Source organism: Aspergillus piperis (assembly GCF_003184755.1).
Source record: "Aspergillus piperis CBS 112811 unplaced genomic scaffold BO85scaffold_17, whole genome shotgun sequence".
Lineage (NCBI taxonomy): Eukaryota > Fungi > Ascomycota > Eurotiomycetes > Eurotiales > Aspergillaceae > Aspergillus > Aspergillus piperis.
The window spans coordinates 6,032-30,492 of NW_020291607.1; the positions used below are offsets into that span (position 1 = coordinate 6,032).

General features: G+C 49.9%; 8 protein-coding genes across 8 annotated transcripts; 2 read left to right on the plus strand and 6 right to left on the minus strand.

Annotated features, from left to right (window-relative positions):
• Nucleotides 1–581: 581 nt before the first annotated feature.
• On the minus strand, nucleotides 582–2,140 carry BO85DRAFT_490509 (casein kinase I; the record flags this gene model as incomplete). Its single annotated transcript, XM_025663663.1, has 5 exons — nucleotides 582–1,162; nucleotides 1,219–1,624; nucleotides 1,678–1,826; nucleotides 1,886–1,955; nucleotides 2,012–2,140. 5 exons carry the CDS (start codon nucleotides 2,138–2,140, stop codon nucleotides 582–584), a joined length of 1,335 nt encoding a protein of 444 aa, XP_025512771.1.
• Nucleotides 2,141–5,938: 3,798 nt separating this feature from the next.
• rtt106 (putative negative regulator of DNA transposition (Rtt106)) lies at nucleotides 5,939–7,854 on the minus strand. Its single transcript, XM_025660654.1, has 4 exons — nucleotides 7,622–7,854; nucleotides 7,192–7,524; nucleotides 6,770–7,126; nucleotides 5,939–6,713 (listed from the first exon to the last, which is right to left on the minus strand). The coding sequence occupies exons 1-4, from the start codon at nucleotides 7,725–7,727 to the stop codon at nucleotides 6,139–6,141; spliced, it is 1,371 nt and encodes a 456-aa protein (XP_025512772.1). The 5' UTR covers nucleotides 7,728–7,854; the 3' UTR covers nucleotides 5,939–6,138.
• A 217-nt stretch (nucleotides 7,855–8,071) lies between these two features.
• BO85DRAFT_402493 (mitochondrial 54S ribosomal protein uL24m) lies at nucleotides 8,072–9,751 on the minus strand. Its single transcript, XM_025657191.1, has 3 exons — nucleotides 9,703–9,751; nucleotides 8,926–9,646; nucleotides 8,072–8,861 (listed from the first exon to the last, which is right to left on the minus strand). Exons 2-3 carry the CDS (start codon nucleotides 9,340–9,342, stop codon nucleotides 8,226–8,228), a joined length of 1,053 nt encoding a protein of 350 aa, XP_025512773.1. The 5' UTR covers nucleotides 9,343–9,646; nucleotides 9,703–9,751; the 3' UTR covers nucleotides 8,072–8,225.
• Nucleotides 9,752–13,838: 4,087 nt separating this feature from the next.
• On the plus strand, nucleotides 13,839–15,110 carry rho1 (Rho family GTPase RHO1). Its single transcript, XM_025665732.1, has 5 exons — nucleotides 13,839–14,066; nucleotides 14,146–14,173; nucleotides 14,311–14,508; nucleotides 14,592–14,726; nucleotides 14,789–15,110. Exons 1-5 carry the CDS (start codon nucleotides 13,999–14,001, stop codon nucleotides 14,939–14,941), a joined length of 582 nt encoding a protein of 193 aa, XP_025512774.1. The 5' UTR covers nucleotides 13,839–13,998; the 3' UTR covers nucleotides 14,942–15,110.
• Nucleotides 15,111–16,766: 1,656 nt separating this feature from the next.
• On the minus strand, nucleotides 16,767–19,600 carry BO85DRAFT_426123 (uncharacterized protein). Its single transcript, XM_025658107.1, has 5 exons — nucleotides 19,272–19,600; nucleotides 19,123–19,216; nucleotides 17,776–19,069; nucleotides 17,690–17,721; nucleotides 16,767–17,634 (listed from the first exon to the last, which is right to left on the minus strand). Exons 1-5 carry the CDS (start codon nucleotides 19,514–19,516, stop codon nucleotides 16,879–16,881), a joined length of 2,421 nt encoding a protein of 806 aa, XP_025512775.1. The 5' UTR covers nucleotides 19,517–19,600; the 3' UTR covers nucleotides 16,767–16,878.
• Nucleotides 19,601–19,721: 121 nt separating this feature from the next.
• Nucleotides 19,722–21,089, plus strand: BO85DRAFT_377867 (methionyl-tRNA formyltransferase; the record flags this gene model as incomplete). The annotated part of the gene is made up of 4 exons (XM_025656276.1): nucleotides 19,722–19,980; nucleotides 20,046–20,116; nucleotides 20,167–20,294; nucleotides 20,348–21,089. The coding sequence occupies 4 exons, from the start codon at nucleotides 19,722–19,724 to the stop codon at nucleotides 21,087–21,089; spliced, it is 1,200 nt and encodes a 399-aa protein (XP_025512776.1).
• A 3-nt stretch (nucleotides 21,090–21,092) lies between these two features.
• On the minus strand, nucleotides 21,093–22,534 carry BO85DRAFT_479867 (SDR family NAD(P)-dependent oxidoreductase). The gene is made up of 10 exons (XM_025662977.1): nucleotides 22,470–22,534; nucleotides 22,259–22,403; nucleotides 22,111–22,197; nucleotides 21,985–22,047; nucleotides 21,809–21,916; nucleotides 21,700–21,751; nucleotides 21,561–21,649; nucleotides 21,432–21,494; nucleotides 21,296–21,374; nucleotides 21,093–21,249 (listed from the first exon to the last, which is right to left on the minus strand). Exons 1-10 carry the CDS (start codon nucleotides 22,514–22,516, stop codon nucleotides 21,227–21,229), a joined length of 756 nt encoding a protein of 251 aa, XP_025512777.1. The 5' UTR covers nucleotides 22,517–22,534; the 3' UTR covers nucleotides 21,093–21,226.
• A 506-nt stretch (nucleotides 22,535–23,040) lies between these two features.
• BO85DRAFT_402507 (glycosyltransferase family protein) lies at nucleotides 23,041–24,334 on the minus strand. The gene is made up of 2 exons (XM_025657192.1): nucleotides 24,022–24,334; nucleotides 23,041–23,952 (listed from the first exon to the last, which is right to left on the minus strand). Exons 1-2 carry the CDS (start codon nucleotides 24,097–24,099, stop codon nucleotides 23,164–23,166), a joined length of 867 nt encoding a protein of 288 aa, XP_025512778.1. The 5' UTR covers nucleotides 24,100–24,334; the 3' UTR covers nucleotides 23,041–23,163.
• Nucleotides 24,335–24,461: the final 127 nt, after the last annotated feature.

The window sequence follows — 24,461 nt, forward strand, 5'->3', positions numbered from 1 at the left end:
GAAATAAAGAGAGAGGAAAAGAAATGCAATGACACAAGCAGGACTGATCAGGTTCGCCGTTCCGAGCCGTAGCACCATAAAGAGAGTGTTGAGATGACGAGGGTGATGATGAGAAAGACGTGGGAGGGTCGTTTCTATATCGAAGGCCGACGCATTTCGTGCTGATGTTGCCTTGGCAGATTAGAGAGAGAGAGAGCGAGAGCAGGCAGGTTGGAGCCAGATGCTCTTGATCCGAGACCCATGGATGACACAAATAAGGAAAAAGAACAATATATCCACGCTCCCCAAAGCCAACATCATGTTCACATGCATCAGCAGCTGCGTTGCAGCTGCGTCGGCAAGTCGAAACACGTACAACGGGATGGGGAGAGTTCCCGGGCTATAACACAGTATAATCGCATGCTGCCTTTCAAACCTCCCAAGTATGTGGAGAACAAGAAATAACGAAAGAAAGTCGAAAAGCCAACATGACCAGGTGATTCATGTAGAATTCCAGAGAATTCCACGCTCATCCTCGCATCAACCTGGATATCCCAGTATAAGTATGGGAAGGCCTAAGAACTTGCGGTATGCATTTTGGATCACCTACCGCAGCAAAGCGCCTTCATCAGCTTCTGGACAAACGTAGGCTGCGGCTCATTGTTTCCCTGAGCGCCCTGGCCTTGTTGGCTGTTCTTCGTCGGGTTCGCAGGGCTGTCCAGGCGTCCCGGAATGTTGGCATTCGAGTTCTGAAACTGTGCTTGAGTCGATGCTGTCGGCGTGGCATCCAGGCCCCCGCTTTGGCGCTTCGGCGGCATGCCGCCTGAGACGCTTGGCCGGTCGCGTGTCTTGCCAGCTCCGGGCTTGGCCGGAGACGGAGGCGGGGGCTGAGCGGCGTTTAAACGGTCGGCAGTCACTCCGGGCCGGCTGCCGCGGAGCTGCTGTGCGTGTAGCTCGCGGGCAGAGGTGTTGGGAAGAGCGTTGTTGTGGAGGTGCTGTTGAGACGAGTAGGACTTGTACTCCCATCCTCTTCCATTGTTGAGCTTCATCCAGTCATATTCGCCATCTTCGACTTCTCCGGCATTCTTGAGAGCCTGTGTCAAGAGGTCCCGGAGGTAATCGTAGTCAGGGGTATCCTCGAAGCCGAGGTTGCGCACATAAGTGAGATACTTGGTGAATTCTTCTAAGCCATCTGATTAGTGACAATGATTCCTTCAAAAGGAAAAGAGACGCAATCACCTGGGAATCCATCGCAAAGATCCTTGATTGCGGTGGTCTGCTTCTTCTCGCCAATCTTCTCATACTTCTGCTTGTTGGTGGCGGCCTTGAGACCCTGCCAGGGGAGGCCACCTCTGAGGAAGTACAGGAAGACGTGGCCCAAAGCTTCGAGGTCATCACGTCGCGACTGTTCACGTCCCAAGTGGGTGTTGATGCTCATGTAACGGGCTGTGCCGGACAGCGACTTCCGTTCGCGGTAGGGAATATGCTGCTTCGTCTTGGGATCTCTATACTGCTTGGCCATACCGAAATCAACAACGTGGATTACATTGGCAGCCTTGGTGTTTGGACGACCAATGAGGAAGTTGTCGGGCTTGATATCACGGTAGATTAGGTTCTTCTCGTGGATCGTTTGGACTCGCGAAAGCTTTGGAGCATGTTAGTATGAACATCCACACATCGATTGGTCGGAGTACGCACCATCTGCTTAGCGACCATAACAACAGTCTTGATTGAGAAACGTCGGTTGCAATGATCGAAGAGGTCTTCCAAACTGGGACCGAGCAGGTCGATAACCAGAATGTTGTGAAGACCCTCTTGCCCGAAGTAGTAGACATTGGGGATGCCAGCTGCAACCAGTCAGGACCGGGAAACCTTACGAACACAATTGCCACCAGGGTATACTCACGGCATCCGACCAGAATCTTATATGTCCGATATTCATCGCGAAGCTGTGGTGCATCACTCTTGCGAGGTTCCTAGTACCATTAGTATGGGCGAACCGTAGACCCGTGCCATCAAGAGTAACACGTACGAATTTGATCGCCACCTGCTGATTGTTCAACAAATTCGTACCCTCGAAGATCACACCGAACGATCCTTCACCGATCTTCTTCCCTACTCGGTAGTGGACACCGACGACGTTGGACGAGGAGGATGACATGACTGCGGTAGTTGGGAGGGGAGGAGGGATGTTGAGAGACCGCGGACAGGGGCGGAGAGAAGGGAAAGGTAGGCTTAGAGGACTCGATCAACGCCGGTTACACGTGAGACTAGCCTGACGGACGGGTCAGAATAATCGACAAGAGGGAATAGATAAATGAATGAATGACGAAAGAAATGAGGTCTAGTAGCGGGCCCTGGGGGCGTGAGGGTGAGAGGGGGGGAAAGGCGACCGGAGTCTTACAGGAAGCCCGATGGTACCAATGCGAACCATTCATGAAAGAGAACCCCAGTGTACAGCAATCACGGAACCCGGACGGACGACAAATCGGAGACCGCAGACGGCGAGATAGATAGTCGCTCGAACAATCGCACCGGTGAATTTGGACGGGGAGGGAATAGGGTGCACCCTTGGACGGCGTTGGCAAGAAGGGTGACGGGAGAGGGAAGAACAAGGTATTCCGGGGAACCGACAGCTTTGAGGACTGCAGGCTGACAGTTAAGGGTGCGCTCGTCGGAAAGGGGACGAGGAATAAAATGTTCGATTTTGGGAAAAAAGGGAATTAATCGAGAAGGGGTAAGGAGGGAGGGAGGGGAAAAAAAATAAGGAAAGAAAATTCCCCTACTACCAACCAACCGCGTGGCAGTACGGCAAAAACGCACTGGGCAGGCAGTGGTAGATGTAGAATTGGAGGGCGCCGTCGAAGGGGAGGAAGACGGAGGGAGGAGAGAGAAGAAGGGAAAGAAGAGTGATAGGAGGAATGGAGACGGGAGGAAGAGTAGGTAGAGAGGACCTAGGTGAGCAGCGAACACGCCGATGGCATGAACTACAACTGCTACGACCTGCCTATGGGGGAGGAGGAGAGGGAAAGGGAAAGGGAAAAAGAAGGGAAAGAAATGAGGCGGAGAATAACAGGAGCAGGAGAAAAGAGGAAGAGGAAGAGGAGAGAGACGGAGGAGTGAGAGAGAGAGAGAGAGAGAGAGAGAGAGAGAGAGAGAGAGAGAGCGCGGCAAGAGAGGCGATGGTTGGATGAGAGAGAGGGAGAGAGAGAGAGAGGTTTGGTCTGGTCCGGTCTGGTTCCTTTGCTAGGTTTTGGTCAGGTCATGACGGAACAGCTGTATCGGCTACTAGTTCAGGTAAGTAAAGTCCAGTAAAATCAAGTAACTTACTTACCTGTCGAAAGACTCGAGAAAGTCGAAACCCGATGACGCCCTTCGAAATGGGGCGCTTCCGCCCGGTTTTCTCACGGTAACGATGGTAACAACTGGGTAACTGGTATCAACTAGTGCAGGCCATTGGAGCCGGAAAGGCCCCATCGATAGGGGATGAAGGGCGGTAATCGGGAGTACGGGTATGGTACCTGATTACACTGAGACATCCCGAGGGCCCCATGCATTTCTTCATTCATTCGTTCATTCATTCATCAGTCCTTCCACTTCCCACATACCTCTCTCTCCTAAAGAAGTACTACTATTACTACCACTTGCTGATCGGGTAAGATTATGTGAGTGAGACAAGATCTCCATTTTTTTCAGATTACCCCAGAGTTGTCTCTCATGCCTACCAGACACTGGAATTGTTGATCCCAAGAACTTGAAGAAGAAGAAAACTCTGGATATAATATGAGAGCCAATGAAAGGATCGAGTTGCAGACTTCAATGGCGCTTATTCGCCTCCCAAATTTTATCCTGAACTCGGAATCGCCCTGACCCAGGGACCTTTACTAGCGGCGCCGCTAGCGCTCAGCCTGTTTGGGCGATGAACGGTTGAAAGCGGGCACTACTCCGGTTAGTAGACGCCAGCAGTGGATTCTGGACCAGATGGAAAAAGCTATTATTATTATTATTTATTATTGCGGTGGTCTCGATGGTACGATTGTTACCTTTTTCTCCTCTTTTTCCCCCCCAGTGCCACATGGGGCTGGCGCTGTTTAAGTGTGTCGTCAAAAGCTCCATCCAGCACTAAACAAGGAGAGGAAAAATAAAATAAAATAAAAAGAAACATGGAACCCCCGGGGGTTCGCTCACGGTAGGCAAAAGGAATCCATCCATCCATTTTATTCTCTTTTTCTACCTATACGGATACTATTAAGAATAACTATATAGTCACCGCAATTGACATTGAGGTTAGTTTCAACCAACTATTTATTCACCATAATCACTACAATTGACTACTATACTTTCACAAGTTGCACTTGTCCTCCCCCCCCTACTAGGTTGTTGTTGTTGCTCCCTTGACCGAGGAATGAACGACAGGATGGAAATGGCCATCAAGGTCTAGCTGGTTTTGGCATGGTAACGTAATTTCGGGTACATACGTGGTGTATCAATCTATTTCCCTGCGGAACATAAAACCTGCCTATACTTGACTTGGAGCAGAGGAGCTCATGAAAAGCCAACACATGCCTAACAGAACTAACACTACGTATCTAATGACTAACTTCATCTTTATGGATCGTTTATCCGATCGGTAGTTCAATAAATCGAATCACATTGCTTCTCTTTCCCCTATCATTGCGGGACACACCCTCCTCTCAATCGGATTTCTACTCCGGAACAAGCAAGCAACAGTTAACCCCAGGACCCCTAAACCCAGAGTTGAAGTACCTGCGCAGAGGGGATGCGAGTTGTCCGCAAGCTGCGGGTAATGGCGCAGATAATAATTTCCTAGGTTAGTAAGATCGTATACTATCCAACCTAACTAGTAAGTGACTTTGTACTTTGCTAGTTAGGTTAGTAGTAGTAAGTAAGTAACCTAACCGACACAGCGGTCCAATTCCCTTCTCCCCTTCTCTACCAATAATCGCCAGCGATCGTAGCTGTCAATCCAGCTAAAACAACGCCCCATATATATTATTCGACAATGACAGAATGTCAGCTCGCTCCTAGCGGCTAATCACTCTTAATCTGCCTAGTGACTAGTGAGGTGCTGCGGTCTGCATCTAAAAAGCCTTGAGGGGTTTGAAGGTACCTGCGCTGAGCTGGCACTGCCCCTGACCAGTCTGTAACCCAACCTGACGCTCAGGGCAACCAATCGAGCTACTTCAAATAGTAGTCGGACTACTACTAGTAAAAGTGTTCGGTAGCTGCTAGTGGTAGATAGGTGTCGTATCGGGGAAAAAAATAATGTATCATACCGTACTTACCTGGCCCCTACCAGTTAGTAGATACATAATAGATACGGAGGCTGTGAGTGAGTGACTTGAGAATTGGGAGACTAGACTTAATACTCATCCACCCCCCTCCCCACTCTTTCCAAACGAGGAGTAGGAGGAGGATTACTTTGCTCCGCAGTGTCCTCATTATCAAGGTATTGACCTGCTGATTTCATTGGTACAAGGTATCGGCGTGGGATTTGGGGGCCCTGATAGCACAGGGGTGCTTCCGAAGAGCCCAATTGGGTTGGCGGCTTCCACCACTTTTCAATAATATGGAGGATTAGAAGTGTTCTCGAAGAAGTAATCGGCCGTCATGATCGGATTTCCCATGGAGGACTGACCTCCCATGAAATGTCGCTACTGAGTACTGCGCCGCACAGCCGGGCATCCTGCAACTCCGTAGCACATTCACCAGTGGCTCCTCCAGTTTAGACGCATCTGACACGTCCATGACCCACATCCCACTGGATGCCTGTGCTTGGTTTGTTCTGATCGACTGGCCTTGAAGTGATGACTGCCCGTTTGAAACGCATTCAATGCAGCCTTGAAACGGTTTCTCCCTCCCCAACTACATCAGACGTGGAATGCCTCGTTGGCAAAACTCTACGGCATACAGGCGCGTATGCCAGATAATGCAGGGGCATAGTCCGGCCTAAATCGGCCCCAAAAATTCATACGTTCGAGTGGCCTGGTGTAGTGTAACGGGCCACCCATCCAGTAGAGTGGTTTAGCCACGCGATTGTCGAATACACTTCATCACATCGCACACAGGGTGTGTTGGTGTGACCATAGCAACAGTCACTTATTCATACAGCAGCAGGTTGGATATATAGGCGGTCTCTCACAGTTCCTCCGCCGGAACGTCTTCTGCTTCACTTCCGAGCTCCTCCGCCACCAAATTTCGGTCTTCGCCGTCCTCATCCATGTCGCCTTCATCATCCTCCTCCTCCTCATCGTCGTCGTCCTCACTACTAGAGCCGCTTCCGTCGCTCTCACTGTCACTCCCGGGATCGTAATCTTCCTCGTCCTCGTCCTCTTGATCTTCCAACTCGCGTTGGGCTTTCTGCAGTTCACTTTCCTCCTCGACAGCCCCTTCCTCGTTGGCAGCAGCTTCATCGTCTCCCTTGACACTGTTGACATTGTATCGCTTCGCACGTCGTGCTTCGGCAAGACTGGCATCCTGCAGACCATGCTTTTTGATATAACCATCAATTCCCGAGAAGTCGGCCTGGTCGATCATGGAAAACTCGAATTCCTGCGTCTCTTCGCTTGACGTAGGCCGAGCTACAACATTGAGATTAAAGGTCCGTTGCAGGACAGAGGTGTATGAGATTGAGTCGACGTTTTCAAAGGCAAAGAAGACCAGTGGTTTCTTAAACCCGAATAGTATTCCCGTAGAAAGAAGGAAGAGATAGCCTGCGATGTAACCATTTTAGTCAAGGGGACATGAGGAAAGAACATGGCGTGCATACCTTCTTTACTGCCGCGGAAGGCCTTGACATGATAGGCCTTCTCCCCCTTGCGGTGAGCCTCAGGCATAGCACTCACGAACTCTCGCTCATCCGGGCGCACAACCTTGGTCCGTGGGAGGCTGTCGTTCAATATCCGCTGGACAAGCTTATCTGTGGTTTCTTCGTTGTCCGTTCCAAGCTGTTGTCCATTGCCTGAGAACGCTGCCTTGGGCGGTCCGTCATTGACCGTCCATACGATGGCATCGGGAGCAGCTACACCTTCAGGTGGTGAGTTGACGCCGTCCGCATATTGGGGGATAATGCAGAAATTAAATTGTCGCTGGTTCTTCTCGGGAACGGGGAGGCACAAGACATGCTCTGTTTGGATCCAACAACATTGTCAGCATTGATACCAATTCCGTCAACCATAGTTCTACACATACGTATGTTATCCAAATGTACTCCAAACTCGACCTCCTTCGATGTCTGGTTTCTCGCACGTAGGAATCCGGCGGTGATTTCAAGTGTAAGCTTCTTCCGCTGGGGAACAGCAAAGGAAACATCCTGCATGTAGAACTGGAGCGAAGTATCTGCTTTCAAGTCGCCGGAGGATTGGGCACTTGTAGCATTGCCATTCTGTAGTTTTCGTTTCTTCATAGCCGGGCCGTCGGTGACGACCTCGACAGGCCGAACGGGGGCGGTTGCAGTCCTGGCCAGCAGGCTGGAAGTGTATTTCGCGATATCTTCGAAGAGAAGTCCATGTTGCGGGGTATGTGCTGTTTACAGGTCGAGAGGGTCAGCCGGCAGTCCTTGCTCCTTCTATGGATTTGTGGGGTGAAAGTAGATTGTTGTCTTAAGCGACATAACACGCACCGATCGCATCGTAAACCCGTTTTTTGAGCGCTGGTTGGGCGGCAAAGGCGTCCTCAATGGCCGGGATACTGGACGGCACCGATGAGTTGATCGTGGCAAAAGCCATGCTGTGAAAGGTGACAGCCCCAATGACGCTTATATATATAATCTGCGTAAGTCAAAACAGTTGAGGCCGCCTAGAACAAAGGAAGTTGAATGGGGGAGAAATGGGTAAACCGGGACGCGGATCGGATGGATGAAGAAAGATAAGTAGTTAGCAAGGAACGAAGCTGCAGACCTCCCCTGGCGGCACTGTCGACCCGTGGGCGCGCGCATCCATAATTTCGAGCGCATTTGGGGCAAAGTAATCCGCAAAGATTGGGTCCGGTCGCGCCTACGTCCAGTCTTCTTGCGACGGATGTAACTGTACTCAAATCAACCTACAGTTTGGTGCTGTAGGGAAGCAGCCTATCCATACTATTCATCTTATACATTCAGATTCTATGCTACAGTAGTATAATTGTGTACACCCATTGGAAAAATAAAGGAAAAGTGAAAAGAAACAGAAAAGACCCAGGCGCACTCTCCCACAAGTCGGAACACCAAACGAAATCCCAGCAAGCAATTAGGCTTTCTTGGTCGCTTTCTCCTTCATGAAGTTCTCAATGAATCCGACCGTCTTATCATCCAGGATGTAATTTCCATTGGCATCCTTCCTCGCGTTCTGGCGCTCCTGCCTCTTGGCCTGAAGCATGGCCAAGAATTCACCTCTGGGTGTCAACAAAGACCGGCTTTGCAGATATTCCCTTCTGTAGTCTTCCATCTTCCTGGCCTCCACCCACTCCTCATCGTGTCTCGTTCTGTACTTCGAAAACTTGTTGCGGAGTTCGTCCAGGACGCTGGGAGGGAATGGGGCGTAGTGCAACGACGGCATCCAAGTGGGCGTTTCAACTTCCATACGGAGCGTGTCCCAGGCCTCATCCTTCATTTCTGCAGGGTCACTTCGGGGCCAAGGAATCTCAATGTCTTCACCAGCAATGTATCTCGTGTGTCGGGGCGTTTCGGTACCGTAGTCGCGTTCGAGGAAAGGCTCTCCGCCGCGGACATGTTCAACCAATACATCTCGTGTGGCGCCGGTGACAGGATCATCGAGAGCGACGACAAGGCGAACATCGTCAATGGAAAGAGGCAGGCTCACGGACTGGAAGGGGCTCGAGTTGCCATACTGCTCATTCAGCCAGTCGGGGAAGTGGACATCGGCCTGTTATTGGAAAACCCAAGGATCAGCAAACGAAACAGTGGTTACTCCAGATATATTCTCATACCATGTTGAGATCCTTGACCACAACAGTCTCGGTCGTAGCATCCACCCTAGTAACCTCGTTGATCTTGCCCTTGTCTTTGCCCTTCATGATGCATACTCGGTCGCCGGGAGCAATGTTGATGTACTGTCTCCGCAAGTGCTCCGGAATAGGCGGAGGGTTCATTGCCTGAGGGCTTAACGCACCGAAAAGCCTCCCTTCAAGACCGGCATCACGCTGAGGAGCCAGGGGTCCACGGAGCCAGTCTTCACGGCGTCGTTGTCTTTCCGCGCGGAGGTTATCGAGCTCGATGCGGTTGTAGGCAAAGCGCTGCCTTAGACTGTCCTTCAATTCCTCGCGTTCGGCTGATTTGGAGGCTCGAACTGCTTTCCGTGTGGCCTGGTTCCGCGCCAGGGCGGTCCTTCGAATGACCTTCTGCATCTTGACTGTTGCCCAGCAATGGCCGATTGTTCCCGCGGAGTCACCAGGAAGCCTTGAGAGATGCTCGGGAGGGAAAATTGCGGCCCTGGTTCGTGCACGTGACCGGGACTATGGAGAGCCAATGGGGAAACAAAATGACGGGGGTTCCGAAACTAAGTACTACTCGGTATGTACACACTGGAATTTGTCTCGTCACAACATTTGCTAGTGACTATTTATTTAGCAGTCTCTGAAGATCTTTTTATAAGCACTGGATAATTGAGTACATTTCAGCAGATATGCAGCAGCTAGCATCAAAGAAAGCCTGGCCATAGCGCCAAAATTAGCACGTGCGCCTAGGACTAGGTAAGTAATACTCACATCAATACCTTTCCAAGGCCCCTCCGATCGAGACAGGGTGCACTTCATATTCAGCACTCAGTATTACTTTAAGGAATCGAAGATCCTGAAAAGTGAAACCCCCAATATATATGAGAAACGGAGAGAATTGTTTGACCAGTAAGAATTGAAACACCGTTATCAGTGTTTCTCAACCCATAGAGGCCAAAGAGGACTAATATAGACTGAGGATCTTAGATTTATTCTACAGAGCATATAAGCCGTTATGGCACAGGGCTGGCCATCAACCATAGATCAATTGCAACTATACTCGAGATCATCACTCATGTTCAACAAAGACTGGTCATACCATCTTCGTTTGGGTATAAGTGCTATTTTGGTTGTCTCCTCTAGACGTAAACATCGTAACATCCAGTGGGCGGGTTATTCGCGGGAGACTTGCTTTATATATCAGAAAAAAGAAAAGAGTGTATTACGTTGCATACAGATCATGCTACCTCTAAGGATTATTATAACCCACAAGGTTGGCCCTGTCCTCAGAGTCTCCCAGGGAGTCACGCCAACTATTCCCGCTGCAGGTACTGATACTATAATAGGATATCTCAATCTTCTGAATCATTGTTGAATTCATATCAGCTGTGGTCTTCATGGCACAGCCGCCATCCTCGTCAACCCCGAAGGCACAAGGGGTATGCCATCATTCGCAACAGGTATCCGTAGCAGGCAACAACATAGTGTCTCCAGTACATGCCCAGCATCCTTCAGTGTACTCTGCTTTGTGAGATCACCGGCGAGCTAACGCAGGGACCTCTCGCGCGATGACTTGTTCAATGATGTGCGAGGTACTGAGTAGATCCTCCGGGAAGGTACACACACTCATGAGCTACCTAATTCAACGTCCAAATCTATCGACACTGTGAAGTGGGTTGGCAGACGATTGTGTAGATTCGTAATCCATCGGTGACTACCATCCTTATTGCAAGAAGCCTCCTGTAGGACAAATGCCAATGTAGCGGATCTCTGGGACGGTGTCACCGATCATGTCTTACCACTGCTGAGAGTTACGGGTCCCCAAATGGATTTGGCACAGCATCTGACATGATCAGTAGGCAATAAGCAGGTTCGATCAGACACAACAACAGCCTGCCAAGTCAGCCAGGCACAAGACTGAGCTAGCAACATTTCAATAGCGTTTGCTGTCTGACAGACTGACTCAGAACAGAGAAGATCATGTACTCTATAGGTGCACAGGACCTGCTCTCGTACAGCAACTACTAGACCTAGAAGGCCGTGGCAGATTATCTATGGTTGCTTTCTCCGCACGAAGGAACTCGGAGAGTACGGAAAATCGACTCCGTAGTGGAAGTACAGCGTCTCGGCCGCGGACTTGCAGCATCTTTCCTGCACTTCCGCATTCCGCATACGAAACGTCAGCCAGGCCATTTGCTGAGTCTCGAGTGCAGTCACAACCACCCCACTTGAAAACCAGCTATTTGGGTTGGTGACCATATACTCCGTGATCCTCTGCGTCTTTCGATCCTCGATCTGTTTTGATATTCATGATAGGAAAGAGATAAAGGAGTTGCCTGCTTCTAGTCAAAGATGACGTTTGCACTGGAGGAATATACGTACCGACCATGTTTGGTAAAGAGCATGGCGATCAATTGCACCGCCACGTCTCTTTACTGTCGGTAATTGAAGGAAGCATCTCCCCCCTAGCGGGTCTGGAAGGTTACCGTCATACCGCACCAGAAGTACGTACCTTTGGTTACTCCTTCCAGGCTAAGCCTAATCCCCTCGGAAGGTCCGATGGTTATCTTGAGTGCCGATGGTCTGTCATTCTTCTGGAAATTGAAGGCACTTTGCAGGAAATATCATCATATTTACTCCATAGTTCCCACAGAAAGGCTGGCTTGGTGATGAGTTGTTCGCTGAAAAAGCAATCTGACCGCTGCCTGGCTATACTCGGATCGCCAATGCAGACCGTACAGCAGGTATCTACACACCCAGTCTTGGATTATCGAGACTTCCACAATGGAACGAATCAGCGTAAAGATAGGGCGCCTGCAGGGTTATCGTCTTTGGGTTATCCCTTCCACCACCAGCCGTCTACATCATTGCGAGCTGCAGACTATGATGTTATTTCTTGGGGCGGAGTACTCCATGCGTGGTGTAGCACGATGTAATGAGTGATTCAAGATGCATAGATGAAATCCAGCCGGTATGTCTGTCCAAGGAAGAAAGCTGGGGTAGCATGCAGGGAAGACCCTAATGAGTATAGCGAATCGAGGAACTGGAATTTGCTGGCTTGATTATCGCTATCTTTAATGCTGAAGCATGGAAGCGAGAGGAACACATAAGTTACAAAATACTGTGGCAGCTTACCCAGACAACCGGAGGGACGCGACACCGCCGATTAGGAGAAGTATGGAGCCACAGCCGACAGCTCCGAGTCTCTGGGGCGCCCACAGGCTTCTAGGCTCTCTCCGACTATGGTGACGGTAACTATGGTGTCGACGGAAGTTCTTTTATTGCGGATGTAGAATGGACCATGTTACTGGTAGTACTATCACGAATTATATTGACGATGACATGGCCTCAATTGTAGGAGGCAATTTTTGTTTACCTTTTGACTTTTGCAGTTGCCCCCCTCCCCTCTTCGAAATTGTTCGGAAGATAAGCAAGCGGAATATTGAAGTAGGCTAAGGCAATGCAGTCTAACGACTGACAACTATTCAGTGCTTAGTCTACTAAGTAACTTACCACTACGCAGCCGAGATGGACCGAAGAACTAGTTAGGTTGGAGCTTAATAGCAGCAAAAAGGAGCTCGACTATTACAGGGGAAGAAATTGGATGAAGGTTGACTGGGCTGAATGCCTGGGAATGAATACATAGTCGTAAACACGGGCCACGACAATACGTAAGTGCCACTGATACCCGTAGGTAATGTTGATTATTACTGCGTTCACCCTGTCATTAGTCTTCAGCCACGGTGGCTTCGACGGAGAATGAAGGCAGACCAAACTAGGCAGCTAAGTAAGTAACATTGTACGAAGGAAAGAAACTGGGTCACGAGCGAAACAAATTCGGTGCCTGTTAAAAGGAGGTAAAATGATGGAAGAAAAGGAGAGATGGCAATTGTAAAGATGAAAAGAAAGAAAGAAAAGAAAGAGAAAGAAAGGGCGTGGAAAGATTATCCGACATCTCTCATCTGGTTGGCCCATAAACCATTTTGTAAATTCCAATGCGATACAAGCCATCAAACTGTGCTGTGTCCTACTGAGGGGACTGGGAAAGCATATCACGTCATTCCAAGTATGATACTTTTTTTTTTTTTCTTTTTGCCTTTTGTTCCGTAGTCATCTACATACAGTAATAAGAGTGTGTCTAAGATGGGAGGAAAGAGAATAAATAACAGAATCACATGAATGGGGAAATTGGAGTGAAAGGGGAGAGAGAGTGGGTGGAAAATAAAATCGTCATAATCTGAATCAAATCAAATCATAATAAAATAAAAATAATAAGAGAAGTAACTGGCTTTCACAGCCACATAGCATTTTCACCAGGAAAGGTGGATGGGGCTGGGCCAAATGTCGCTTGCCAACCGTTTCAGGCCCTTCTAGTCTGAGTTTGGTCAGGTTCCTTTCCTTAGTCACCCTACTTTTCGGGAACAGGGAGCCTCACCTGAAAGGACGGGGGGGGAAACGAAGTTACGAAAGAACAGAACGTCGCCCAAACGAAGGAGGAGCCAAAAGCCAGCCCTGGGGCCAACCGCCGATAACTGACCCATACACACGCCAGCAGCAAAGCAGCAGCAGTACCAATCCAGCTGCACCAAGCATTGTCTCTCTCCCTCTCCTCTCTTCCTCTCTCTCTCTCTCCCTCTCCCTCTCTTCTCTTCCATCCTTCTATCAACAACCTTCTCCTCCCTTCCTCATCATTGTTCCTTTGGGAACTTTTTTTTCTTCTACCTTTCGTGCCATTCTTTCCTCGTAAACTCGTTTGTTGGGTTTATTACTGGAAACTCTTGGCTCGGCCATTCACCCTGCCTTTCCCTCCCTGAATATTTTAGTCCGCGCCCGTTGCGCCTACGACTCCCCTGCACCGTACGTGATAACCCTTTTCCTCGGGCGCCTGACTTGTCCCTTTCTCTACTCTCAACTTCCCCCATCCAACACCCCCATCCATCCACTCCTGCAACAACAGCTTCCCGCCTCGCTCGTTGTCGTTGGCCACTCTTTCACCACATCATCCCCTTCATTCCTATTCGACTTCTCTTCCTTCTCGTCCTTTGCTAATCCTCCACGCTTTGAAAGATGGCTGAAATCCGCCGCAAGCTCGTCATCGTGGGCGATGGTGCCTGCGGTAAGACTTGTCTTTTGATGTGAGTATCCTCTCTTCTTCCAATTTCGCTACATAGGGATCAAGCAGTGAACTAACTCTGACTTCTTCTTTTTCACCAGCGTCTTCTCCAAGGGTACCTTCCCTGAGGTTAGCTTCCACCGACCCTCCTGACCTGACCCTTAATGCCGTCTTTCACCCGCCCCCATGGCCATCCCGAGATATTTGGCTAGCCTTCCAGTCAACAAGCACTCCGCTTCTGTTAAGCTGACCCTATCACGCTTTAGGTGTACGTCCCTACCGTCTTTGAGAACTACGTCGCCGACGTAGAGGTCGATGGCAAGCACGTCGAGCTTGCCCTTTGGGATACGGCTGGTCAGGAAGATTATGACCGTCTTCGTCCTCTTTCATACCCTGACTCCCATGTCATCCTGATCTGTTTCGCGGTTGACTCTCCCGATTCCCTCGACAACGTCCAGGAGAAGGTTAGTTCTCCGCAACATGCCTGGTCTCCTTAGCGGGTAGATGGGCAAAGGACCTGCTTTTCAGATAACTAATATCATCACAGTGGATCTCTGAGGTCCTCCACTTCTGTCAGGGACTCCCCATCATCCTTGTTGGTTGCAAGATGGATCTGCGCCACGACCCCAAGACCATCGAGGAGCTTCACAAGACCTCCCAAAAGCCGGTTACCCCTGAGCAGGTATGTGGCACACGACCAAAACGATGCATCATCCCCCGATATAGAGGCTAATATGCGATTAGGGTGAGGAGGTTCGCAAGAAGATCGGTGCTTACAAGTACCTTGAGTGCTCTGCGCGCACCAACGAGGGTGTCCGCGAGGTCTTCGAGGCTGCCACCCGGGCTGCCCTTCTTACAAAGACCCATAAGAGTAAGAAGAAGTGCACTATCCTGTAAACTAGTTTTCTCTCCTTCGCAAAAGGTCTGTTTCATGCGGAGATTATATGAACGGATAAGCGTCTGATCCTTTGGTTTTCTACTATTTATCAAGAGGGGGTCATTCCGTTGGCGTGTTCCACTATGTGTGCCCGGATGCGAGTGTGGATAATGTTCAATCACGGGCACATGAGCTTCATGGGATATCTGGCTATGCACTTGGTCGACTTTCTATTTTGCAGACTTGATTTGATTTTCTAGGGAGGCGTTGTCTTCATAACCTCGTGGGTTTTTTCTTTTTTTCTTTCCTATCGGTTTCCAGCTCCATAGGCGCCTAACGGGATGGTTCTCGGTCACTATGGCAAGAAGGGCGCCAGGTTGCCTTCAAAGCAAACGTCCTCGCTACCCCCGAGTACTGCAGATCGGAATTGAGCAACTGGGGAATGCGTTCGTCTCACGTCTCTCCCATCAGTCAAATCTCTCGAATGTATCCGGTCCAAGGAAAGAAAAAGAAGTCGAGAATCGGAATCCCGATTCTCACTTTGTACGGATTCCCCTCAGCACAGTCTTATCCCCCATTTCTGTTGTTTTTTCCCCTGTTTCGGTTAAAGAGAATGCATGGAATTTGTCGCTGGCTTGGTTTTCTCCTACATGTCCTGCAGCCTATCCAGTCGAACCTGCACTGCATCATGTTCTACCGTCATGGTCTACGAGCAGACATGAGGAATATCTAGCACGCCTATTAAGTTACTATTTACTAATCCACCATTTTCTCCCACACTTTTCGCGTACTGTGATGATCCTATTGCGTATGCACTGCGTATACTCCTAGTATAACCGTCTATTTTAGCATTTGTACTTTCTGACCTACCTCAAATAGCAACACTCCATAGCCTAACATAGCGATATTCGGCAGCCTACAGACAGGGAAGGGGGGGGTGTGGATAGTAGACAGCAAGCCAAGGGGGGATGCCAATCCACTGATAGCTAGCGTCTAATGATAGTAACACTAGCCGGACTAGATAGAAGTCAAGACGTAAGTTCAACCACGACCACTCATCCCGGTTTCTCCATCTATATATGGAAATTCGATAGTAGTGAGGAAAACAAGGAACAAATAGATAGATAGTAGATATATTTATCAAGCAGAAGATATAATGTAGTCATATATAAGTATGTGATAGAAATAGGAATTTAAGTTGTTATGCGGTATGTAATGATCCCGTCCAATTTCAATTTGTTTTTCATACATACGTTCGTACCGGCGGTTCTGTATGTGACTTACGGACGGGACTGAATCGTTTTCAGGGGTAACGAACTACTACTTATCCTATCTACACAATTGTTGTACCTGGGTTTTCTTCCCTACAATGACTATGCTTTACTTCTTTTATAGTAAGTAGTAGGTGTAGTTTGAGCTTATATATATATATGTATATATTTTATTATATGAATGCCTAAAGATAATTTAATCACTGGGTGTTCTACTATATGTACTACTAGGTACTTACCGTATATATTGTGAATCTGACATGACAAATTTAAAATGAACATGAATTATCGAATCAGAACCACATGACAAACTCATTTTCTTTGCCTGTCATATATTGAATATCCACTTCGCTGTATCTCATGCTTCTTCTTACCCCGAGTCATGTATCGTGTGAAGCGTGCATCTTTTTCCGCCTCGCTTGTAGGTGGGTTCATTGGCTGTGGGTATGATCTTCGTTTTGAGTGGATAGTGAGTTATTTATCTTCGGCTACAGTGTTCAAAGTCTAGTACTTACAGTTGCTATTCTCCTTTGTCTGATTGGTTCATGATTCAATTGAATCAGAAGTGGTGATACCGAGCATAGAGTGAATGATCTACCATATTCATTGCAGATAGTGACTATCGAAGGATAAGTACCAATCGAGTCTCTTTATGGTTCGTAAATGTATATATATCATCTCGTGTCTTATCTATTCAAGCTGAGTAAATTCTCAATATACCGTCTTGCGTCCAGGCCCAGCCCTTCGACAAGTTTCCCCGGTCCTGTATCGGTCCGCGATGCCTGCAATCCCGGCGATGAAGCGCCGCCTAGATCGCGGAAGAACCGAGTGCTGCTACTGTTGCGTGCGTGGCCGGATGGAGAGACGGAATCACTGGATCTGCGGACGATGAATGCTTCCTGAAGGGGGGCATTATTACTGTCCGGCTCCGTGTTGGTCTGGACACTGGCGTTGGAGGCTGTGCTCCCTTGTTCTTGTCTGGGGGGTTCGGACATTCGGATCCAGACGATCCACCAGCCGCGGCTGGTCTTGCAGGTTCTTTCGACCTCGAGAGGTCGCGAGCGGGTTTCAAGGTGGGTGCTTAAGAGTCGGTGGTGGATATTGAGGCTCTCGACGCGCGACCATGGGTGTGTGGCTGGATCCCGGGGTTCGTTGACGGTGGACCCAAGGTCTGGTATGTTCGGGATTGAAGAGCGGATTGTTAAGTTTGTCTGATCGTAGACTAGATTGTAGACGGGCTGGCTTTTGCCGGAGAATCGCTTGTTGATGTCGAGGGCGTTATCGGACATGGAAATGCGAAGTTCTGCGGTGGCAGGTGATGTGGAATTGCTGAGAGACTTGTGGAGCGGGCTGAGTTGGTGGCTGATGGTCTGATATAGCGTCGGGTCGGATAGAGTCGGGGTTGCGGGATCAAATAGAAATGTATATATAAATGGTTGATGCTGTAAGTCTGTTAGTTCAGGTAGTAAGGCTGTGTGTGGTATGGGGAAGACATACAATATAGACTACTGCTTGCAGTTCTGTCAAGCCTTAGGCGAAGCTGGTTAGCTGTGGACGGTCTAATCACACATTGAATCCCTTACCTGTTAGAGCCGGCTCCGTAGACTCTGACAATTGAATGTGCAAGCGTCTGTAGTTTATATTATTCTGCGATGGCCCTGTCTGACTTTCCGTTGGGTCAGAGCCCTCTTGCATAGGTGCGCTCTGATTGCCAGTATTAGAAAGCAGGCCAATGAGAAATTTCCCACAGCTCTGAATCTTTTTGCCATCACTGGGCTGAGGATCCTCCCCATTAATAGCTCCCGGGGCATCAGTAGACAAATCCGTCTGTTTGTCTGGGCTCATCGGCCTGTCTTCTCGCTTGATAGCCTCGACTCGCGGGTGTGGACTGGCTGTTCCCGACGAGACACCCCAAGACGAGCCATAGCCAAGAGTAAGATATTTCACAAATGTCTCTGTCCTGAAGCCTATCCAGTCGTTTCCTCGATCGCTCCCTACTGGTGAGCTCTCGCCACTGGTATGTGAGCTCGACTTTTGTGGAGCCTGCGGAGACTCCGCTGTTCCAACCACCAGTGGAGGTGGTATACCTGGAGAAAAAGGGCGATCGGGTGTCGTAGCTTGAGGTTCCGCCACCGTTTGCTTGGTGGGATCGCTTCCAGCTAATTTGCTGCGGTGCTTTCTTCGCCGCTTCCGACGACGTGGTGAGCTTGGGTCTTCGCCTACTCCGTATGCGTCAGCGCCATATCTATAGATTGATTCCATCCATTGTGAGATTCGCAAGAGGGATGGCCTAGAGACTGCTCCGACTCCTGAGAATATAACTCCATCTGCCGGCCTAGGGCAGGCTCCCGAGCCAAGCCATCGATCCTCGCCGTCACCTGTGTTTAGCGAATCTCCCGGTCTGGTGTTTGCTGCCAGTTCCATGTCAGAGGAGCCAGGATCACCAAATCGTGAGACAACCAAGTCCATGAGACCATCTGTGCGGGCGACAAAGTCCTCTAAAACTTCCCTCTCCCCGCTTCCCCACTCTTCTTCGCCAACGCCGATTCCGAGTTCACCACCCGCGGAGAGCTTGATGCCATTGTATATGTCAACAGCGGGGTTTCCGCTTAACAGAACCTCCCAGTTCCATGCGAACCTGCACCAGAAAGCATCGATAAGAGCACAAAATGTGGGCCTGCCAACACGGCTGTATAAGGCGTCGAGTGTCGAGTCGTGGTGGAGGAGAAAGACAGAGTGAGCTCGACGCAGTTGTTGTATTAGCAAAGCAGGAGGAGACATCTCCCTTGAGGAATAGCTGAATGAAGGAGACGAGGCATCGCGCTGAGAGGAAGTTGTGCTAGGTTGATCAAGTGGGAGGCGAGTTAGGTCGACAGACTGTAACAAGCTCAGCAGCTATTAATGTGATGCTCTGGCGCAAGTCTACCTACAGCTAGAATCCACCAATCCTTTTCAAGCTCATGTAGAATAATCTGCGACTTTTCGGTTTCGACGTAATCGACTGCTTTTCCTTGCGAAAAGTCCCTAGGATCATTAGTACAGCGCCGGCTGTGGTAGACCGATGTAGAGCGAATCCCACCTGGCAAAGCCTACCATGCCCTGAGCCAGCCCTATCTGTCGCAAGATCTCATTCCAGTAATCGTTGAAGTGTTGGTCGCCATCGTCAGCCGCGGAGCCTTCACGTCGGCGCGATCGACCCGATCGAGATGTATAGAAGACGACTTGGTCGCGGATTGTCTCGTCGGTCGGACCGAGGCGGGGGTTGTATATAGCGAGGAACGACAGTTGCGCAGGAATCACTGACGCTAAATCACTCTCCGGCATTGCACCATCGAACCGTGAGCTCCAGCTCACAGTGAGGAAGTGCAGTTGGGTGAGAAACACTCATCGTCACCAGACGGACTGGAGTAGTGGGCGGCGGTGACATCACGTGGTGGAGATGGGAAGTCGGCGAACTTGCCGGAGCTGCTGCGGATGCGACTGTTTGATTGTTCCGTCACCCGCACATCGCTGCCGTCAATTGCTGGCCATGTTTCTCTTGCGGGGACCTGGAGCTCTCTGTACCTACAGACGAGCCGGTCTTTTCCCATCCTTGTCACATAGATGCCTTGCGACGAAGGCCTACGACCCACTCCGGATTCTCTTTTGCGGATCTGACGATTTCAGCATAGCTTCGTTGAAAGCTCTCCATGAAGAACATGTCAAGCGACCGGATCGGATTGCCTCAATTGATGTCGTTTGCAGGCCAGGGAAGAAGGTTGGAAGAGGGCTGAAGCAGATCCGCGAGGGTACTGTACTTATCTAGGCAAGCTTGACAAGTTGTTCGCGCAGCTAATTGTTTTTTATCTTGCAGTTCCCATCAAAGCGGCCGCAACGGAGTTGTCGCTTCCGATCCACGAGATAGATACTTTTCGAGGCTGGACGGTAACTCGCAGCTGTTGATACCTGCTATGGTTACGTGCTGACACTGTTAGCCGCCTACGCTACCCGGTGGCCCTATAAACCTGATCATTGCCGTCTCATTTGGGCTGTTCGTACCTCCGCGGCTTCTCAACGGCGCGAAGTATGGAGGTCTAAATGTCCATCCATCGTTGCTTCCTGAGTATGCAGTCGCAGATTACCCACGATGGGACCCCGCTAACACAATACTTGAAGCTTCCGGGGCCCTGCACCACTACATCATACCTTGTTAGCCGGTAAAACTAAGACCGGTGTCACCCTTCAGACGCTCGATCTCAAGCACTTCGATCATGGCACTATCCTGGCGCAGACTCCAGCCCCTGGCTTCGACATTCCCAATCCAGATGCATGCACAGTACCCGATTTATTGAATCTAGTCTGTCCGAAGGGCGCGGATATTCTCGTCAAGGGTATACGGGAAGGTCTTTTTGTTCCCCCGGTGGAAGATGCGGGCTGGCGAGCCTCTGAAGGAGACGGCCCATTGGTCCATGCGGCCAAGATCAAGCCGGAGGACAGGCATCTAGATTGGCAAAACTGGTCCTCCCTGGACATCAGCAGAAGGAATCGCGTTTTGGGTCCACTCTGGAGCAAGGCATTGGTTGCCAACAACACTTCCAGTGAAAAACCTTCCTTCCAACACCGGCGAGTTATCTTCACCAATTTGGAAGAAGTAACACCACTCAAAGGCTGCGACAAGTTCTCCGTTGTCCCAGGCTTGCCATTCGTTAATGGCACGCATCCCATCGATTCTACAAAGGGAAAGGGCGTTTACGTGTTCACGCGAGATGGGAAGCTCATCAAAGTACACCAGATGAAGGTGGAGGGCGAGCCGAATGCCGACGCTCTTCGCGCTGCTCTGAAGGCTCGGATGGTTGGCGACCGGACATTTTACTCCGGTGAAGTGGGCTATACGCCGTTTTACAACCCTCTTGTGTAGGGGACTGGTGATAAAAGTAAACTGATATGTGTTCTATCTTGCTAACGTCATGATACCAGCTCTAGCACTTAATATTTACCCGTTCCAGTGCCCAATGCCACATCAGAAAGTCTACTTCGCAAGGCTCCACATTTTCTCTATTTGAAGGAGAAGCCGGAATCTGAAAAGTTAGTTTTGTTGTAGACAACAAAAGCAAGAGCACTCACCGATCTGTATCTCTTGCCCAGTCATAGATGAGTTCTGCGCAAGCATGACATATGCTTGAGCAGCGTCTTCAAGCTCAGGCTGTTCACGACCTCGTTAATAGGCGGAAACAGTGCATGGATTGGTCAAGAGCCTTACCACTTTCTTAAGGGCTGTCTTTGCCGTCCACCCCTCAACTGCTTGGGCAGGGAAGCGCTGGCCCTATGGTTCGTCCACATTAGCTCTGCCGCGACCAAGCTCCACTACAACTGCGATGGCGCTACTTACCCATTCAGTCAAAAGAAGGCCAGGAAGAACCGCATTCACGCGGACCTTGCTACCTTGAGTGTGTGCAAGGCATTTCACCATGTGCAGTCCTGTTGCTGATGTTAACGGGGATGCAAAGCGTTCATTGCGGGTTGCTTACCTCCTGCTTTAGTGATCGCATATGGCAAGCTGCTTCCAGTTGGCGTAACGGCCTATCTTGCTGGTCAACACTTGCGCATCTTACCATGCGACCTTCGTAGAGGACCTACCGCAATAGATGAGGTCAGCAGGAACACGCCACCCTCGGGGTTTGCGTTGAATGTGGGCAGTGCTGCTTTGAAAAGATAGAAATGGCCTTTTACGTTCATTGACCAGCACTGAGATATTCGTTAGCCTTGCAAATCACGGCGACCCTCTACAGGGCTCACCCCATTGTGACACCTACTCTATCCCATTCCTCGTCATTCATAGCGTCCAAGTCATTGAACTTGGTCATTTTGGTCCAACCCTGGCCATGCGTTCAGTCAATTTTCCCCTATTGCTGACACGGACCGGGATAGTAGCGACTCACTGCGTTCGAAACAATGATATCCAGGCCCCCCAACTGATCAATGGTGGTTTTGACAGCGTTAACGCAATCATTCTGAACACCGGCATCCTAAATGATACAGCCACGATATCAGTCCAGCACTCCGTCAATGACACTCGTCACAACCTACACCTTGTATAGTAATAGCCTTGACCTTGTAACTCTCTTGAAGTTCCGCGGCCAATTTCTCAGCAGCGTCTTTGCTCGAAGCGTAATTGATGGCGACATTGCAACCCTCGGCGGCGTATTTCTGGGCCACAAGAGCACCCAGCCCTCTAAATGTCACATATCGTTAATGAATGCCCCCAAAAAGGTAAACACAGCGAAGCGAGGGAACATACCGTGAGCCGCCCGTGATAAGGGCAACGCGGTTTCGCAGAGAATACATGATTATATGGCGAGATAGTTGATTGAACCGATCGAAGCAGACCTAGCAGAGCTGGGCCGAACTGAGGACACCGAAGTAGTAGATAAGTACTTGACGAAGCGGGGTCAATCGGGGCTTATGTCGGCGGCGCTCATCTAGTTAACTAATGCCTGCTGCGGAACCCTCCGTCCGACTAGTACGTGACTTGCGGTCTTTTTGTCTACTTGCAGGGTTGGAGGGGGTGGTGCACCTGCACTAGCTGCGCTTTTTCTACTATGAGGCCCAAGATTTGCTACTGGGGTTTCAGTCTTACTCAGTATAGTGAGTCTTACTATGGTATTATTATTGTCCAAGAACTATCGTTTTCAGATCAACCCTGCCAGGGTCAATGCAGAAGACTGAAAAGAGGGGAGTCCAACCTTACTGTCTCCAATGTATACCTCGGTTCGGCCCCTCGATGTGGTCCCGCCGCCGACTGATCGCCCGTAGGGCCCGACAGCTTGTTTTTGCTAAGTGACACGGTGAATGACCCGACGGTCTATTTTGAATGTTCAAGGGGTATCATGTATGATATTTCTATAGATACAACAGGCTAAGATCAAATCGCAAGACACCGGAAAGATCGAAGTTTTGAAGACTTGTAGAACCGGAGATACAACACCGGACACTCAATCCATAAGTGTACCCACGTATTCTGTCTCCTTCATTCCTGGCCACGCCTTCTTCCCTGCTAATGCGGGCCACTGGACCAGAAATCGATCGGTCAGAGGCAACAGGAGCTTTCCCGACAGGCTCAATGTAGTTACGCGAGCCCACGATTCTACGAAGATTGTGCGCAGCTGGTAGGTACCCGGCACTGGCACGGTTGCAGAGTCACTTTCTGACGTTCTTCTTCCGGGCGCAGAAGGAGAAAAGAGCCCGCACAAGAACAGCCATAGACGAAGTAGCCGGGCAGCAACGATGACGCAGACCGCGGTGGCAGGGCCATTGGTGAGAATGAGGTCCGGGTATGGAGGGGATAGATGCGACGCTGGGCGAGAATGCCGGCTCTGGTCCGGATAAAGACCACGCAAGACCGAGAGACAGGACCAGAAGGAGTTCAGTGTGGAGAAAGGCGCAGTCAGGTAGGATTGGTGTACGCGACGGGCGCGGGGTACCGTGACGATGGTGTAGGAGGGTTCTGGTGATGCGGTTTTGGCATTGGAATTGACATGATGGTTTATATGGGTTGTTTCGAACTCAACAGCTTTCGTCGCGCTGAAATTGTCCCCAGAGCTTACGATGTAGGTTCGATGGGTGTATTTGGACGGATCTAGGTTCATGCGCCGGAGCATAGAGAACATCTCGGCTGTGTGGCCGCCGCTACCGAGGACGACTAGGAGATGAACCGGGGAGTTTCGTGGGCGCCATTTGGGGACTTGGCTGTTTTGTGATTTGGCGAGAGCGTAGATGAGGACCTGAAAGTTATCGAGTGGGCGGATTAGCTTTGGTTGTATAGGGGAGATGATGTGCAGGGAATTGCTTACAATGAGCGTAAATATGCAGGCTATGGCAGTAATGCCGATAGCCAGAAAGAGGCTAGTCCAGGATAGCCATGACTCCATGGGATTGAGAGGTTGCTGTATGTATTGTTTGAGATGAACCGAAGATGTGTTATTGAGGATGTGGCAGGTTCCAGAGTTGTCGCAGTTGTCGCATGCGGCCGGCGGAACGAATGAACTCTATGTATATAGTGACAGCGCATTAAAAGGCGGAGACTTCTTCTTCAAACCTTGTCAAACCAGCCCCATAGTTAGTTACGACAATAGCTGGGAAGCAACAAGTGAATGAGGAGTAATTGTTGCGGGGGGCGTTCGATGCTTGGGGATCTATCTGGAAGCTGGATAACTATCCAGGCACGTGGTCCGTGCTAGTCTCGGCGATTATTTTGGTGTTGTTGTCTTAACTCCTTCCTCTGATTTCCCCC

Excerpts from the sequence above, each read along its gene's own strand:
- rtt106 (XM_025660654.1), bottom strand. The coding sequence starts at position 7,727 with ATGGCTTTTGCCACGATCAACTCATCGGTGCCGTCCAGTATCCCGGCC. Across the intron at positions 7,525-7,621 it reads ACGGGTTTACGATGCGATCG|CACATACCCCGCAACATGGA; the intron begins GTGCGTGTTATG and ends ACCTGTAAACAG. Across the intron at positions 7,127-7,191 it reads AGTACATTTGGATAACATAC|AGCATGTCTTGTGCCTCCCC; the intron begins GTATGTGTAGAA and ends GGATCCAAACAG.
- BO85DRAFT_402493 (XM_025657191.1), bottom strand. The coding sequence starts at position 9,342 with ATGCAGAAGGTCATTCGAAGGACCGCCCTGGCGCGGAACCAGGCCACA. Across the intron at positions 8,862-8,925 it reads TGGTCAAGGATCTCAACATG|GCCGATGTCCACTTCCCCGA; the intron begins GTATGAGAATAT and ends TTCCAATAACAG.
- rho1 (XM_025665732.1), top strand. The coding sequence starts at position 13,999 with ATGGCTGAAATCCGCCGCAAGCTCGTCATCGTGGGCGATGGTGCCTGC. Across the intron at positions 14,067-14,145 it reads GGTAAGACTTGTCTTTTGAT|CGTCTTCTCCAAGGGTACCT; the intron begins GTGAGTATCCTC and ends CTTTTTCACCAG. Across the intron at positions 14,727-14,788 it reads AGCCGGTTACCCCTGAGCAG|GGTGAGGAGGTTCGCAAGAA; the intron begins GTATGTGGCACA and ends ATATGCGATTAG.
- BO85DRAFT_426123 (XM_025658107.1), bottom strand. The coding sequence starts at position 19,516 with ATGCCGGAGAGTGATTTAGCGTCAGTGATTCCTGCGCAACTGTCGTTC. Across the intron at positions 19,217-19,271 it reads GGCATGGTAGGCTTTGCCAG|GGACTTTTCGCAAGGAAAAG; the intron begins GTGGGATTCGCT and ends TAATGATCCTAG. Across the intron at positions 17,722-17,775 it reads TACGGAGCCGGCTCTAACAG|GCTTGACAGAACTGCAAGCA; the intron begins GTAAGGGATTCA and ends GCTTCGCCTAAG.
- BO85DRAFT_479867 (XM_025662977.1), bottom strand. The coding sequence starts at position 22,516 with ATGTATTCTCTGCGAAACCGCGTTGCCCTTATCACGGGCGGCTCACG. Across the intron at positions 22,404-22,469 it reads CTTATCACGGGCGGCTCACG|AGGGCTGGGTGCTCTTGTGG; the intron begins GTATGTTCCCTC and ends TGTGACATTTAG. Across the intron at positions 21,375-21,431 it reads AGACAGCCCTTAAGAAAGTG|CCTGAGCTTGAAGACGCTGC; the intron begins GTAAGGCTCTTG and ends GGTCGTGAACAG.
- BO85DRAFT_402507 (XM_025657192.1), bottom strand. The coding sequence starts at position 24,099 with ATGGAGTCATGGCTATCCTGGACTAGCCTCTTTCTGGCTATCGGCATT. Across the intron at positions 23,953-24,021 it reads CCTGCATATTTACGCTCATT|GTCCTCATCTACGCTCTCGC; the intron begins GTAAGCAATTCC and ends GATAACTTTCAG.